The sequence below is a fragment of the Sphaeramia orbicularis genome, chromosome 11 (assembly GCF_902148855.1).
Source record: "Sphaeramia orbicularis chromosome 11, fSphaOr1.1, whole genome shotgun sequence".
NCBI lineage: Eukaryota > Metazoa > Chordata > Actinopteri > Kurtiformes > Apogonidae > Sphaeramia > Sphaeramia orbicularis.
In genome coordinates this window covers 34,256,416-34,273,373 of record NC_043967.1, presented here as the reverse complement: position 1 = coordinate 34,273,373, position 16,958 = coordinate 34,256,416, and the positions used below count along the sequence as shown (strand labels likewise).

Below are 16,958 nucleotides of genomic sequence, written 5' to 3'. Positions count from 1 at the left end.
GGCCTGTGAAGGTCTGTGGTGGACACGAACTTGGTCCAAGGTGAGCTGGGACCCGGTCTGAGGTTAGTTGGGACCCAGTCTTTGGCAAGGTTCTAATAGTTTTGGATTTTTCATTCTAGTTTAGTCTTATTGAGTTTTCACTTTTTTTTCTCTAATTCAGTTAGTTTTAATTCGTTTTTAGAGCAGGTTTGCTAGTTTTTATTAGTTTTCATTTTTTTCTAAATGCTTAGTTTTAGTTTAGTTTTAGTTTTGTCGCATCTTTTATCATTTTTGGCGTCGTATTCACATAAATCCCAGACAGGACTCTGCTGCTTTCTCCCAACTTTAGTCTCCATGTTTCCAGCTAGAGTGGGGACTAGAAGACGACTGGAAACCACAAGTGAGCACAAGTGATGGACCAAAAAGTGTCGAATGGTGCCAACAGCTAAAATTGCTAGAGTGAAGTAAATCACTTTCTTATCAATCCGACATTGACAAAGAGGAAAACGAAGGGAATTTTATCCAACATTTTTATTCATTTTAGTTTTGTAAACACACAATACAGTTTCAGTTAGTTATCGTTTTTTTCTTTTAATTATAGTTTTTATTTATTTCAGTTAACGAAAATGTTTTTTCAATTCTAGTTTTAGTTATTTCCTTAGTTTTCGTTAACGATAATAACCTTGGTCTGTGGTGAGCTGGGACCCTGTTAAAATCGCCCAGCATACCTCACAACATTTGAATACGGACATAAAATTGTACCTAGTAGAAAGTCAGGTAATGTTTCTATTCATTTGGCGAGTTTGGCGGCGATCGGGCCTGTGAAGGCTGAGGAAAATACGTACAAACGCCCCCCTGTGCAGCAACATCGATCGTACACCAGACACAGAACGTGCATTATATAGTAGGATTACCCCTCTATCATGTATTAAATAAGAAAAAATGATTGGGTTTCCTGGTGTGTCCATACATACCGCACCATGTTTCTTTTAAAACTCTTCTTCTTCGCTTGTAACAAATGTCAACATCCTTTTTTTTTTTTTAATTCACTTGACTCTAGTTACGGAAAAAGGTCTTTCCATTGAAGTTTCGTGTGATATACCAATTGCGTGAAAAAACTACCTCTTGCCAGCACAAAAACCTTTAATCGAAAAACAAGAGTTTTGGCAAAATTGTCGTTTTTTTCATTAGGCAAATTTTTATGCGCAAGTTATATTTGTGCAATTTGAGGGTCAGTGGAAAAGCAACTAGTGCCCCAATCAATCCAATTTGCATCAACCACACTATACTACAATCATTTTAACTTAACAGGAGAAATGCTTTTGTTACTTACCTCAATGATGTGAACTGTTCCATATACTGTATACCCCTCTCTTTAATCTTTACAAGATTGAGAGCTCAGTTGCTTTAAATTGCTCTTGCCCTGACAAGCCCCAGAGTTTCTGTTGTAAAAGGCCAAAGCTGTGTGACAGAGGACAGGATGACACCTGACATATACTACCTTCAGCTGCTTTAATAACCCCTTGATGGGAGTAAATATGACTTATCTGTCACTGTAAGAGATGAGCGCAGATGAGAATCCACTTGAAACAGATTTCCAATTAAAAAAGGTAATTTGGCAACCGTTTTAGGTGAAAGGTTTTTGACTCCAATCTCCCAGCACAGATTAGCATAATTGCCCATAAAGGCTGATTTAACTTCCTTAAATCTTAATTTGGTTACATGGCCCTCTGTCTCCGGGATAGAGGTGGCTGTTTGGGAGGGTGGATGGAGCCAATCAGTGGACCCGGGTGATGGACCTCACATAGTGAAGGGGTCTCGGATATCACAGGTAGATGTCTATCCACGTGGAAATTTCAATTATTTCCTTCACATACCAAAGGTCTGGGTGACTTTGACCCACATGTCCTCCTGTGTTGCACATTACACAAGGTTTTGGATGCGACCACGCTGACTCATAATTAGCTTTTAGTATGGTACCTGCTGTTCATTTTGTCTTTATAGCAAAAATTAATGATCCACCTTTTCTTTTGCTTACAGGAGACCAGAATCAACTGCATTCGGATTGCTCGCAAAGGTAAAACTATATTTCCTTCATTTTCTAAGGTGCTTCATGCAACATTTAGACCCCTGTTTACTAAAAATCCATTTATCGTAAACATAACTAGCATGAATGACTTCCTCTAACTTCTGTGGTGATTTGACGTGTAAAGAAGTGACGTCAAAAGAGAAGTGCCGAAACCCATAGTCTCTGGAATACATGAGGCAGTGTCCACAAATAAGTCGGTTTCCATATACCCCCATGTAAAATGATCCAATTTGTTCACAGTCACATTTATTCTCTCTAGATAATTTCTATATCCTTGACTACTGCACACAGCAGTGAATATTTACATATATTATCCATTTAAATGATATTAAGATTCAAAGTTGTGTCTAATTGTAGCATAATAAACAAAGGCTGGAATATAGTATATTAAATAGAGAATATTGTGAATCATGGGCGTAATGATTCATTTTCTTTAGCTTACCGGCTGATAGACTGTAAGCTGTTGTCGTCATGCGGCATCCAGCGGCATCTGTCGTCCGTTACAAAACTTTCAATCGTCTTCTTCTCTGAAACTACAATTCCGATTGACTTCAAACTTGGTATACAGCGTCTTTATGATGATGTCAACAAAAGTTAGTGAAATTATTTGGATCCGGATCTGATTCAGGATTTGGTGCCACTTTGAAAAATTTCCCCATTATAACGAATAGGAAGTGGATCGATGCAATAACTCAGTAAATATAAATGATATCAAGTGTAAATTTCTACAGCCCAGCCCTGATGGGGAGATGACCAAAACATAATGTTCACATGCTGATCAGGATCTTCTTCTGGAACCAGGAACTTATGGAAAATTTAACATGGGCTCTGATGGGGAAAACATTTCAATTGTCTTTTTCTCCGAAACTCCAGTTCTGATTGACTTCAAACTTGGTATACAGCTTCTGTATGATGATGTCAACACAAGGTATTGAAATTATTTCCATCCAGATCTGATTCTGGATTTGGTGTGACTTTGACAAATTTCCCCATTATAACAGATAGGAAGTGGATTGATCCAATAAATCAGTATCAATGATATCAAGTTGGAATTTGAATTTTTTACAGATCTGATTGGAATATGACCAAACCATGGGCTATTTCTGTAATAGAATAAATACACAGAACTGGGTGATAAGAAATGACATCTGGATACATTTCCCAAAACTTGTAATTTGGCTGGTAAGCTACAGGGCCATTGGTCCTATTTTTATGCTTCAAATTGCTTGCTTGATTAATCACACACACACACACACACACACACACACATATACATATATACGGGGTGTATTAAAAAAAACTATACATTTTGAAAAATTATCCCCAGTTCCGCATTTGATAATTTTTGGAATTTTCTTTTATGGACATCAGTAGGTAGGGGATTGGTGGATATTTGTCCAAATTTACAGACCCAGGTTTTCATACATGAGTGAGCAGGGGCAGTGAGCCTAACCGTAACCCTAACCTGTCCTGTCCTCAGTGACATTTTCAGGCCTAAACAAGTTGAATTAACTTTGAAAGACAGGAACAGCTGCCATGGGTAAAGAAATGAAACGGACATGGTGGCCAAAGTGTTAATGCTGTAACCTGGCAATTTTGTGGAAAACAACATGGATGCCCATTGTCCCCTCCCATGACCTTTGATTGGATTTAAATCCCACCGCTACTGCACGCAAATTTGTTTAACTTGGATTGGGTAATTTGCCCCTGCTCACTCATGCATGAAAACCTGGGTCTGTAAATTTGGACAAATATCCACCAATCCCCTACCTACTGACATCCATAAAAGGAAATTCCAAAAATGACTAAATGTGGAACTGGAGGTAATTTTTCAAAATGTATAGTTTTTTGTGATACACCCTGTATAGTGTTGTGACCTTTCACTGTGTTCTGCTTTACCTTGGTAACATAAATGAACTCTCTCAGACTGTAATAATTGTCCACAGCACACACAATTTAACACTTATTAGAGCATTATATTTAACACAAATGTAAAATAAGTGTAGGGCACAGGTGTCAAACATGCGGCCCGGGGGCCAAAACCGGCCCGCCAAAGGTTCCAATCGGGCCGCCGGATGAAGTTGTAAAGTACAAGTTAGGGCATCAAACTCAAAAATAATATCATAATAACCTATAAATTATGACAACACCAATTTTTTCTCTTTCTTTTAGTGCAAAAAACATTAAATTACGAAAATGTTTACAATAACAAACTATCCTTTAACAATAAAATGTGAATAACCTGAACAACCAGAAAATGTCTAAAGAAAATTAAGTGTAAATATTTTGCCTGTTATTAAATGTTTTGTGCCTTTGTAGATCTGATCTGTAATGCATATGTATAAATGATAAGTCGAGGCTTAATGTTGATAAAATTGTACTTATATTTCTTAACAAATTCCATTTTTTTTCAGGTTATTCACATCCTTTTTGTTTGGATAGTTTGTAAATGTCAATACTGGCATAACTGAATGTTGTTTTTTGCACTAAAACAATTTGGAGTTTATTGGCTATCATGCTATTATTTGACTGGTCTGGCCCACTTCAGATTAAATTGGGCTGAATGTGGCCCCCGGAAGAAAATGAGTTTGACACCCCTGGTGCAGAGTATGCTGGTAATACACTGCCACCCTAAAAAAACACCTGGATTTAACTAATGAAATAGGTAAGAGCCATCCATTGGGTAATTACTACAGTGATTAAGATGTTTCAGCAAGAAACAAGTTATTTTAAACAAGTAAAACAACCATCCATTTGCCAAAGAGCATAAAGATCAGACTGTGTTTCAATGGAAAAAAGGTCATGTGGTCTGATGAGTCCAGATTGACCCTGTTCCAGAGTGATGGGTGCATTATGCCTAATGCCCACAGTACAAGCCTGTGGGGTCAGCATAATGATCTGGGGTTGGTTCAGTTGGTCAGGTCACGGCTCAGCATCATTATGTGTCCAAAACATGAGGTCAGCTGAACCTGAATATACTGAATGAGCAGGTCTGAACATCAGTGTTTTTTTTTTTTTGTTTTTTTTTTCGCTGATGACACAGACATATTCCAAGATGACAATGCCAGAATTCATCAGGATCAGATTGTGAGAGGGAACATGAGACATCATTTTCACATGGATTGACCACAACAGAGTCCAGACATGAACCCCATTGAGACTCTTTGGGATGCACAATGGTCTGACTCTGTAATCATAAGTAATAGACCTTCTACACAACTCTGGATAGAAATAAATGTTGCAATATTTAGTGTTATATTGCATAAGCATTGTATGATATAAAACGGTGAATGCAACCAGTTAGAAGAACGAAAGACTCTCCAACTGATATTAATGACAATACAATCACGGAAAACAATATTAGACCACCTCTTGTTTTCTTCAATTTCTTGTTCATTTTAATGACTGGTACGACTAAAGGTGCATTTGTTTGGACAAATATAATGATAACAACAAAAAATAGCTCATAACAGTTTAATTTCAGAGTTGATAGCTAGCCATTTTCCATGTTTTCTTGATAATAACCAAAATCACTTAAGTTCTTACCAAGTTCTGCCAAAAACAGTGCTTTTAGGTGTTCCATGTTTTCTTTTTTGTCTGTTTTAGTCACATGATACGCTCGTACGTATAATTCGCCCATTGTTTACAAGCTACTAAATGTTGGAAAATACTGCAATTGACATAAAAGCCCATTTTTATTTGCTTTAGTATGCGTTACATTTATTTTGCCAAGTCACTAATGATATTCTTGCAGTATCTGGGTGCTTCTATGAAACTGGTCCCTAAAAACAGGACATGGGGTCTAAAACTTCAAACCAGATTGTAGACTAATGTTATGAAGCAAGTTTGGAAGCACTTTGGGTCTATTTTAAAAATGAATATTTACTGAGATAAAAGAGAAACAATTTTTCAGATAAAACACATTTTTATATTATTTTGCATTATATTTAATACAAAAATCTGCGTGTAACAAGGTCAAAAGGACACGAAAATTACGCATTACTATTTTTTTGAATATCTTTTTTCTCTCACAGGTACATTTTGGGAATTTAACTAATTATGCAAGGTAGAGTGTTTCACAAAAATGATCACTGTTGCAAAATCACTGGTGATTTATTTGTGTTTAAATGGGCAGGTTCTGCATGTAACTTAAGTGGACATGATGGGTTACATACAAAACCTGGAATGAGACTGAGAGTCATGAAAAACCCACATGTCTGGATTAGAAAAACCACTAGGATCTTTAAATTTAACACAGTGTCTTTATTTATAGCGGTATATATGACCATTTACAGCCATGTTTTCCAGATTAAATGCATTGACACCTAGGTAGCTTTTCCTGTCTCAATTCTGGTCCTATTTTTGGCCCCAACATTTTATTCAAAATTCATTAATTTAATTTTGGGATGGCTCAGAGCAAGAGTATAATTTTTTATTTTTTTTTTTTGCATTTATCTGAGGTCTTCATTAGGTACATCCTGGGGGGAAATATGTCTAAATTTGTCTTTTATTATTGGGTCTAAAAAGCTGAAAAAGTACCAGATACCAAAATGAACCTAGTTTCAAAGAAGCACCCAAATACACAAAACATTTAGTAACAGGCAGAATATTGTTAAAATTCTACTGACTTCTCTTAAGGTTGCCAATATTTGTTCAGGTTATTTGCATTTTTTGTGAAATGATAGTTTGTTTTGGTGTAAATACAGTAAAATTACATGAAAATGTTTAAATTTACAAAGAGTTGTGAGTATTTCAAGGTTATTATGATAGGATTTTACAGATCTGACCCACTTGAGATTGAATTAGTCCGTACGTGGAACCTCAACTAAGACGATTTGGATGGAAGATTTATTATTGGGTCTAAAAAGCTGGTAAAATGCCAGATACTAAAATGAACCCAGTTTCATACAGGGTGGGGAAGCAAAATTTACAATGAACATTTTGTTGTGTTTTTTTCTCAGCATGCACTATGTCAATTGTTTTGAAAGCAAACATATATTGATGTCATAATCATACTTAACACTATTATCCATGCCTTTTCAGAAACTTTTGCCCATATGAGTAATCAGGAAAGCAAACGTCAAAGAGTGTGTGATTTGCTGAATGCACTCGTCACACCAAAGGAGATTTCAAAAATAGTTGGAGTGTCCATAAAGACTGTTTATAATGGAAAGAAGAGAATGACTATGAGCAAAACTATTACCAGAAAGTCTGGAAGATACTATTAAAGAAGAATGGGAGAAGTTGTCACCCCAATATTTGAGGAACACTTGCGCAAGTTTCAGGAAGCGTGTGAAGGCAGTTATTGAGAAAGAAGGAGGACACATAGAATAAAAACATTTTCTATTATGTAAATTTTCTTGTGGCAAATAAATTCTCATGACTTTTAATAAACTAATTGGTCATACACTGTCTTTCAATCCCTGCCTCAAAATATTGTAAATTTTGCTTCCCCACCCTGTAGAAGCACCTAACTACATTCAAGTGTTAAGGTAAATTAGGATCCACTGGCTAGTCATCTGTATCAACAATACAGTTGCATTTGCACAAGCAGGTGAACACAGTGAATATCTGCAGAGGAATTACACTTCATGCACTTCATGGACTTTTGCAGTTAAAACAAATGATTATTCTATTGTAATTCCGACAATAAGACTCTATTGGAGATTTGTCTGCTTATAGAAATTGCTTTGTGAAACCGTGTCTTGCGTTATCGTTCTAAGAAAATTAAACTGCTGAATAATGGCTTATTTACCGACTGTAATGAGATGATGTAAATAAGATGCAGGTTCTTAAAATACAATGCTGTCAGTGGATATGGGGTGAAACAGAGGCCACCGGTTGTCTGTATACGTTGCTTACATAATGCTGAACAAGTGGAAACTGCAAATCTCTGTGCAATCATAACCCCTGTCGGAGTTTCGTCGGGTGTTGCAGCGGTTTGGAGTTTTGCGGCGCGGGGTGCGTGTCAGAGACGTCGACATTTATCCTGGATCAGGCGGCTGCTTTGGGGGGATTTGACACCGACTTAGTGTTGTTTTGGGTGCTAGCGGGGTGGAAGCCCATGCCAATCTCCCTTCAACAGAGACACCCATTTTGAAAGGTGAAAGCAAACACTGCACCCATGTTCTTATAGCTTCTTGAATCACTGACACTGACATTTTGGCAACCCCCCCCCCTTTCCTATTGGGCTCTGATGGCTTTGAAATCCAGAATGCGGTGAGGTATCTCTTTTTTTTTTTTTTTTCTCATTTCCTTTTTTCTCCCTGAGAGAGGATGCGACCAGAAGTGTTTACTTGAGAGACAGACCCAGATAGAAGGCTCTCAGTTCAAACAATAGGGGAGAAAGGAGAGAGACAGGAGGTGAAATGGAGTTGTTCCCCCCTTCCTCCCTACTGAATTATGTCTGAAGTTTGTAGTGCTCTCGAGAAAGGTGGCAGTTAAATTGGTTTCCTCTCCGTGAACTCTTTCTTATCTGAAAGCGTGATGACATCAAAGAATCTGCTATTGTCTGCTGGCGTAAATGGAGGGAGGTGGGCTGCAACGCATAGATTATAAGAGACTATTGTTACTGGAATCGTGCATATAGGACGATGTGAGACATGGTTACCGCCCCCCACCCCCCCCCACCCCCCATCCCCGAGGTGGTCCATGTTACTGTGTTCCCCTCAGACATGGCACACACAGGTCCTGTTCAGACTGTTCCTGGCTGCTTCCCACACGCAGATGCTGCCAGGTGTGTTGAGCCCAGCACCTGGCCGAGGAGCCGCAGAGGTGGGCGAATGTGAGCTCTCCATGCCACCCACAGGCTCTCTTTGTTTTTGTGTCCTTACATGAGTTACGGGCAGAATTAGCTGAACAATAGAAACATGATCATTACAAAATAATGGGTTGAAATATTTGTTGTTCTCCCACATCAGGAGATTGTTTTTTTTTTTTTGTTTGTTTTATTTGCTTCATTTCGGCTAATTTAAAGCATCAAACTCACAGTGAATTTTTGACACGTCTACCTTTAAATATGTAATTAACCTGCGCGTTGAATACACATATTTTATTTAACAAAAGCAAAATAAATTATTCATTTTACTTTTGGTCATCCTTATTATTTTTTTCATAAACGCTGTATTTTGTTGAAAGTTCACTTCAAAACTTCTATTTTGCTAAATAAATCTATACTCTTTCCCATAAAGTTGGAATGAAATATTTTTAGCTCTTCTCATGAAAGGATTGTGACAATGTGATTTATTGTTGATACATAAAATGGAACTAGTCGACTCGACTCGGTCTTTTTGCGTTTCCATTAAGAAAATGGACCTGGAATCTGGTACCCGGTACTTTTTTGGTATCACCTCCACCGAGGTTCCAAGCGATACTAAACCGTGACATATAACACAGCAGACCACTGATTGGTCAGACAGTTTTCTCTGTGACCCACCGTTTTACAAAAAACAGATTTGGAAGTTGACAGTAAATACAGGGGTTGGACAAAATAATGGAAACACCTTAAAACATCAACAAAATATAATTTAATATGGTGTAGGTCCGCCTTTTGCGGCAATTACAGCCTCAATTCTCCAAGGTATTGATTCATACAACTTGTGAATTGTTTCCAAAGGAATTTTAAGCCATTCTTCTGTTAGAATACCCTCCAACTCTTTTAGAGACGACGGCGGTGGAAATTGACGTCTTACTTGAATCTCTAAAACTGACCATAAATGCTCAATAATGTTGAGGTCTGGGGACTGTGCCGGCCATACGAGATGCTCAACTTCATCAGAATGTTCCTCATGCCATTCTTTAACAATTCTAGCTGTATGGATTGGGGCATTATCATCTTGAGGTGAAGGTGTTTCCATTATTTTGTCCAACCCCTGTATAGCGGTACATTAATCCACATGATAACAGCCCAAAACTACACCACGGTCAGTCGAGGAGATTCAGTCTTTGGTGGCCGATGTAAAAACTCAGACAAGGCAACATGCAATGAGCGAGTTTATCAGCAACTCTCTGAACAGACGACACGGAAATAACGCGCCGCATCGCTATGACGACCAGGTAATGTAAAGTCTGTAGTATCCTGTAATGGAAATGGTCTACAGGAATACTGAGTCGAGCCGAGCCGAGTTGGTTCCACGTAGTGGAAACGCGGCAATATGTAATCAATTACTTTGGTTAAGGGTAGTACTGATTTGTATAAATAGGGATAAAAAGAAGAATGTGTCTAAAAACAAGATTATTCCAACTTTATGGACAATAGTGTACATTGACATCCAACCCTTATTCCAAAATGTTACTTTTCAACAACACTGGACAATAAAAAAAAAAAAAAAGTTTGCTACTGGAGTAAATATATCTGATTATAATAAAAACAAATAAACAAACAAAAATCTAACATAATATGTGCTAAATTGGTAGCATTGGTTATAGATATGAACATCAAGCCCAACAAGTGGTGCCGGGCACAACAAGCCCCACCCCTCATACATATTTCACCCATTATAAGTAAATGGGAAGATTTTAAAATTCATTAAAAATTTGAACTTTGACCTACTGTTCCCAAAATGTAATGAAATCTATTCTGAGTCACTGGCAATCTATAAAGTCAGTTTGGTGTGAATTCAACCAATAGTTTTGCTGCTACAGACATGTGAAATTTTTCCCATTATAAGTAAATGGGAAAAAAAAAATATTTAAAAAATTAATAAAAAATTGAAACTTTGACCTACTTTTCCCAAAATTTAGTTAGATCTATTCTCAGTCACTGGCAATCTATAAACCAAATTTGGTATGAATTTACCCAATAGTTTTGCTGCTAGAGTGTTAACAAACAAAGACACAATCTGAACCAAAACCAAAACCCTTTGCCTCCCCTATGGGGGGTGGGGTAATAATTTAATGCTATTTAAAACATTATGTTTTGGTGATGGGTAATTCTAGTTATTTATCATACACTTGACCTTTAACTGTCTGATAGCCAAAATAGTGTGTATGTAAGTAAGTAAACTCTATTTCTATAGCACTTTTCACAGATAAAATCGCAAATTGCTTGACAATAACAAGTGCAGAGTGGCATAAAACATAGAGTAACTAGAAAAACACCCCCCCCCCCCCCCCCCCCCCAAATCACCACCAAAATGTAATCATTTGTTCCTTGTGCCAGTATCAACATTTCCTGAAAATGTCATCAAAATCCGTCCATAACTTTTTGACTTATCTTGCTAACAGACAAAAAAACAAGCAGACAAGCCCCTGATGAAAACATAACTTTCGCCATTCCTTGGTGGAGGTAATTAAAATAACACATTTTAAAAATACATCACATTAAAATAACATAAACTACTTGACTAAAAAAGCCTGTCTAAATAACAATATCTTCAACTGTTTTTTTAAGAGACTCCATAGAGTCGGTCAGATTTTCCACAAATGAGGAGCGACAGACTGGAATGACAGGTCACCTCTGGTTTTATAACATGTTTTAGGCTCCGACAGATGATTCTGACCGAAAGACCTGAGTGATCGACCCGAAAAGCGTGGTGTTAAAAGATCACAGATGTATTGTGGGACTCGTCCATGTACTGCTGTAAAAAGTCAAAACTACAATTTAAAATCAATATGGAGTTTGACAGGTTGCCAGTGTAAAGCAGATACACTTGATGCATTGTGAGCTCTGGTTAAATCTGCATTACAAGACAGTTTGTCCATAGCCTGAAAACGCAAGTAAGGAGCAGATGCACAAGTCTCTTCTCCTCTTAGACCACTTAAATCATACAACGCTGAAAGGTAATTAACCCTTTCATGCATGAATTATGAGAATCTTAGTCGAGAGCTTTTTCAAGAGTGTGTTTTATTGCTCTTTAGGTATGTAAAAACAATTGCTATTTTAATATTTTATTTATGAACCAATTTTTCATGGCGTTACAAAATGTCCACCATACTTTTAAATTTTTGAAGCAAAGAAATGTGTGTTTAACAACAACAGAAAATGACAGACTATGCAATAAAACACTTGCAATGCTCCCAATCTGATGTTTTCTCACATTTTAACATATTCTAATGCTCACTTAATGGAGATATTATGCAAACAAAAAAACAAAAACAACTGTTAATTACACTCTAAGAACAATTAGCAATTGATTTACACTAAAACATGTTACTGCAGATCAATCGATTTAACAAGGACAGTAAAGTTACACTAATGATGTGAATTGAAGTTGAAATACAGCCAATAATGCATGGTGTCCAATTTAGTGGACTTGATTAACTGCAAATTTCTACCAATACGAAATAAATATCTGGAATTTTTAACACTACTATTAATCCTTAGATGTTACTCGATGCTAGCATATTTTTTCTACCTACAGAGGTGTCCTGATATAGAAGGATTTACAAGATACCCCTGGGATGTTCAGCTTTTCTGACTTCCTGTCAGCCATCTTGGTTTTGAGTTAAAAAAAAAAAAAAAAAAAAAAAAGCACTTCCCAAGACTGGCCAATAGGTGACAGTGTATGGAATCATGTATAAGCGTCCCACTGTGTCGGCAACTAAAACGTCAAACCTCATAAATATACAGGAGAACAGCTTTGGAATAGCTGTCCACTCTACTGACCACTATGCATGAAAGGGTTAAAGATTTTTTTTGTTCAGACCAGGGGTGTGTTCTGGGGCCACATACAGTCCAAAAATGACCTGAAGTGGGCTGGATCATTAAAATAATAACATAAGAATATATAAATAATATCAATTCCAAAATTTGTATGTCTAACGTCTATGTTTTAGAGTGAAAAAAGTAAAATTATATTATCAAAATTTTTACATCTACAAACTGTCCTTTAAAAAAAATTGGAAAAGCATGAACAATCATGAACAAAATGAAATTTATTAGGAAAAAAAAAGTGCAATTTTAACAATTTATGCCATTATTTGGCCTCAGCTTCTCATTTTTACATGTTCATTACAACTTACAGATGACAGCGGATCTACAAATACACAAAACGTTTAATAACAGACAGAATATTAGTGCAATTACACTTATTTCTCTTAAGACATTTCAGATTGTTTATATTTGTTCAGGTTGTTCACATTTTTTATCGAAGGCTAGTCTGTAAATGTAACATTTTTTGTGTAATTTTACTTTTTTTTTTTTTTTTTTTTTAATGTGGTTTTCATTATTCATAGTTTATTTTGGTAGTATTTTACTGGTCTGACCCACTTTAGATTGAATTGATCTATAATTATTTTAACATCCTTGATTGTGAATTTCTTCAGTGTAAGTTTTGTATTTCACTAATTCATCCTGCGGGCCGATTTGGACCCTTTGGTGGGCTGGTTTTGGCCCCCGGGCCGCATGTTTGACACCCCTGGTCCAGACTATTAAGTACTGCAGCTTTAAGAGCTTGAACACATACATAGCTGTCAACCAAAGTCCTGTATCTCAACCCATGCAGTATTAGAAAACATATCCATGCTCTGCCCCCCTTTTTTTTTCTTTTTTTTTTTATGGGACAGCTTCAAAAGGTACTGCGTTCATCCGTAGCCCATGCCCTTATACCAGGTTTTCACTGGCTCAGTAGTTCTTTCCATAATCCTGCTTAGTGTGTGCTTTAGTTTAGGAAGTAAAAAAAATGCTTGGTTTCCTAGGAGTAGTTTTTGTCCTCCTTTGGATGTCCTCATTAGTAATTTGACTCAGCTCTTTGCAGATGTGAAAAGAAAAGAAAAAAAAAAACTTAAATTATGCACAATAATGTACTGTATATTTGCAACACACCTATCACTTCGCTGCTCTGGTCAGCAGATACTTTTGTCGGATAATTAGATGCAGCAGTTGTTGTTTTCTTTTGGTGTTAAATCAATAAACTCCCAGTGAAAACCAATCCTCTTCTATCAAAGCCTGTGTTTCCCACACTTACAGAGCTGTACAGCTGTTTTTACTGGGTCGCCAACTGGAAAATGTAAAGCAATAATATGTGCATATGAAATAAGTTGCTTAATTAACCCTTTCATGCACGAATTATGACAACCATAGTCAAGATTTTTTTCTTTCTACTTGTTTTTATCCCCCCTTAGGCATGAAAAAAAAGCAACTGAGTTTTTTTTCTTTTTTTTTTTTAATGAAGTTACAAAAATGTCCATGCGCTTAATTTTTGAAGTAAAGAAACATGTTTAAAACCCAACATCAGAAAGTGAGATAAAAACAAATGAAAAGATTTTAGTCCTACTAATCTGATTTCTCACATTTTAACATATTCTACTGCTAGTTATTACTCACTTCATGGAGGTAATATGCAAAAAAAAAAAAACCAAAACAAAACTTTTTGTCTAACAAATAACAATTGATTTACACTAAAACATGTTACTGCAGATCAGGTTTATCAAGAACAGCAAAGTTATAGTAATGGGATGAATTGCAGTGTATGGGATGATGTATAAGCATCCACTGTGTTGGCTGATATGAACTAAAACAACAAAACCCATGAATATACAAGAGAACAGCTGGAGAATAGCCGTCCACTGTAGTGACCACTATGCATGAAAGGGTTAAAATACAATGAGTGTCCTCTGGTAGAATTTATACATTTTGATATCAAAGCCTTGTGGGATGAAGATGAAAATGACACAAAACAGACAACATGCAACATGTGATGAAAATGATATAAAACATGTAAGATGTTATCGATATAATGCAAGTTATGATGTATTTTTGTAAATTTGGATTGTGTGAAGTCACTGAAATGGTGTTTTTTTTGCTTGAGATGTAAAAGGTTTGGAATCACAAGCTTCTAATCCAGTGGTTCCCAGCCTTTTATGGCTCGTGACCCCATTTTAACATCACAAATGTCTGGCGACCCCAGACATTCAAAATGGAGACTTTTTTTTTGCAAATTTTCCAAACTTTTGTTGCAAATAAACGTTAATTTTAGACACATTTAGTCTACATGGACGGAGGCAGAAAAGCCAGGTGTAGATTACTGCACAAAGTGAGAATTTGATTTTCCTTGGTCAGGATATGTACAGTCAGTCCAGCTTGGATTTACAAGACTGACAATTAATACTGAACAAACAAGAACTCAAACTATGAATTATGAAAGAGCTGCAGCATCTGAAACTGACCACAATGAACATTTGACAAATAAACAGTACCACAGTGCTTCAGTTTCAGCTTCAGTTTGTCATGTCTGTTATGGATTGGGATTGTCTCTCTCAACTCACCATATATTTTTTATTAGTAAGTTTTTATTTCCATTTTTTATCAATTACTAGAAATTTCAGGCGACCCCATTTGAATTCCAGGCGACCCCAAGTGGGGTCCCGACCCCAAGGTTGAAGAACACTGTTCTAATGTGAAACAAACACAGTAACGTATCAGTTATAGAGAAAACAGTTACATTCGCTATATGAAGGTTAAATGATTAAATGAATGAAATAGCAATGAAAATCGATTAAATCTCAAAAAGATTGTGTAAAAAAAAACGTTTTATTTTGAAATAATAAGACTTCATTCAAAAAGCAAAATCAAACTAAAACTTAACCCATAAAGATTCAAACACCTGAAGAAGAATCAACTCCCCTCAGTACAACAATGGACTGAAAGACTGAGATAAATGTACTAAATGAAAGAAATGATGCCACAATTGCAATTGAAAAAGAATATTTTTATGTGTAGGTGGACATCTAAGAATACTACTACTACTACTACTACTACTAATAATAATAATAATAATAATAATAATAATAATAATAATAATGGAATAGATTTATATAGCGCTTTAAAGGCACGCAAAGCACTTTATATTATTGATCCATTATTCGTTCGCTCTCACATCTGTATCGCACTGTTAAAACAATAGAATGGCAGTGTGTGTGTGTGGGGGGGTCTATATGTTTTTTTTCTTTTGTTGTTTAGTTTAGTTTAGTTTAGTGTTTTTTCTTCCCTATTCTTTAGCTTTGACTTTTGCAATTCATTCTCTTCCTTTCCTGCTTGGAAATTAACTAGTACAGTAACTAACACTATTAAATGATTAAATTGATGATCAATAAAATTATTTTTAAAAAAAAGACCCAAACAGCCAATGACAACTAAAATCATCTACAGATCTAAAATGTTAAATACATTTTGATCCACTAATCCTGTCAATACATGTAAATAATTGGTGTAAAATACAGTTTGTCATCTTTTCATGGTCATCAGATATGACCCATTTGGACGTTCAGAGGCTCCGTAGTTACCATGGAAACACCGTCATCTTCTACAACATTGATTCACCAGTAAAACCCATGGAGTTGGATGAATGACAATGGATGGAGACATTTAGTTTATATACAGTTTATGATATATTTTGTTGAAAAAGTCACTTTTTCTTCACTTTTCTTCAACTTTAATCTGAGCTTTTATGAACGTCTATGTGGTCAGTGAATTAAACATGGGAAAATACCTGATTTACACTGGATAAAAAGCAAAACACAGAGGATAATATGAGAACACGGGGTTACAAAAAAGTGTTTTTTGCAAGTTGTCTAGGTTTTTTCAACTGAATTAGGATCATTTTGCACCGCTAAATCAAAAAATGACATCTGTTTTTCTCAATCAGGTCAGGTTTTTTTGCTCATTTGATTTTGAAAAATTTGATCTTCTCACAAAATATAATAATTAATACCAAAATAAGATTGGTAAGCACACTTTATGAAACTTGTGACTTGATTCCTGTTAGGTACAATGGTGTATTCACCGCAGATGTAGCAGAATACGTCAGGCTTATTTTTGCAAGATCTTCTAGTCGAAGCCATTTCATTCACCTGTAATATTAAAAAAAAACATTAATCATAAATTGGCAAAAGTAAAATCTTCAGAACTCGTTTATTGCAAGAAATATGAAAGAATTTTGTATCATATGAT

General features: G+C 36.0%; 1 protein-coding gene across 5 annotated transcripts in view; it reads left to right on the top strand.

Moving 5' to 3' along the window:
- Positions 1-16,958, top strand: part of ptprua (protein tyrosine phosphatase receptor type Ua) — a 575,321-nt gene that overhangs the window by 425,300 nt on the left and 133,063 nt on the right. For all 5 annotated transcript variants that reach the window (XM_030147519.1, XM_030147516.1, XM_030147518.1 and 2 more), the window contains exon 13: positions 2,020-2,056. In XM_030147519.1, coding sequence (XP_030003379.1) covers positions 2,020-2,056 — 37 coding nt within the window. The remainder of the gene's footprint in view (positions 1-2,019; positions 2,057-16,958) is intronic.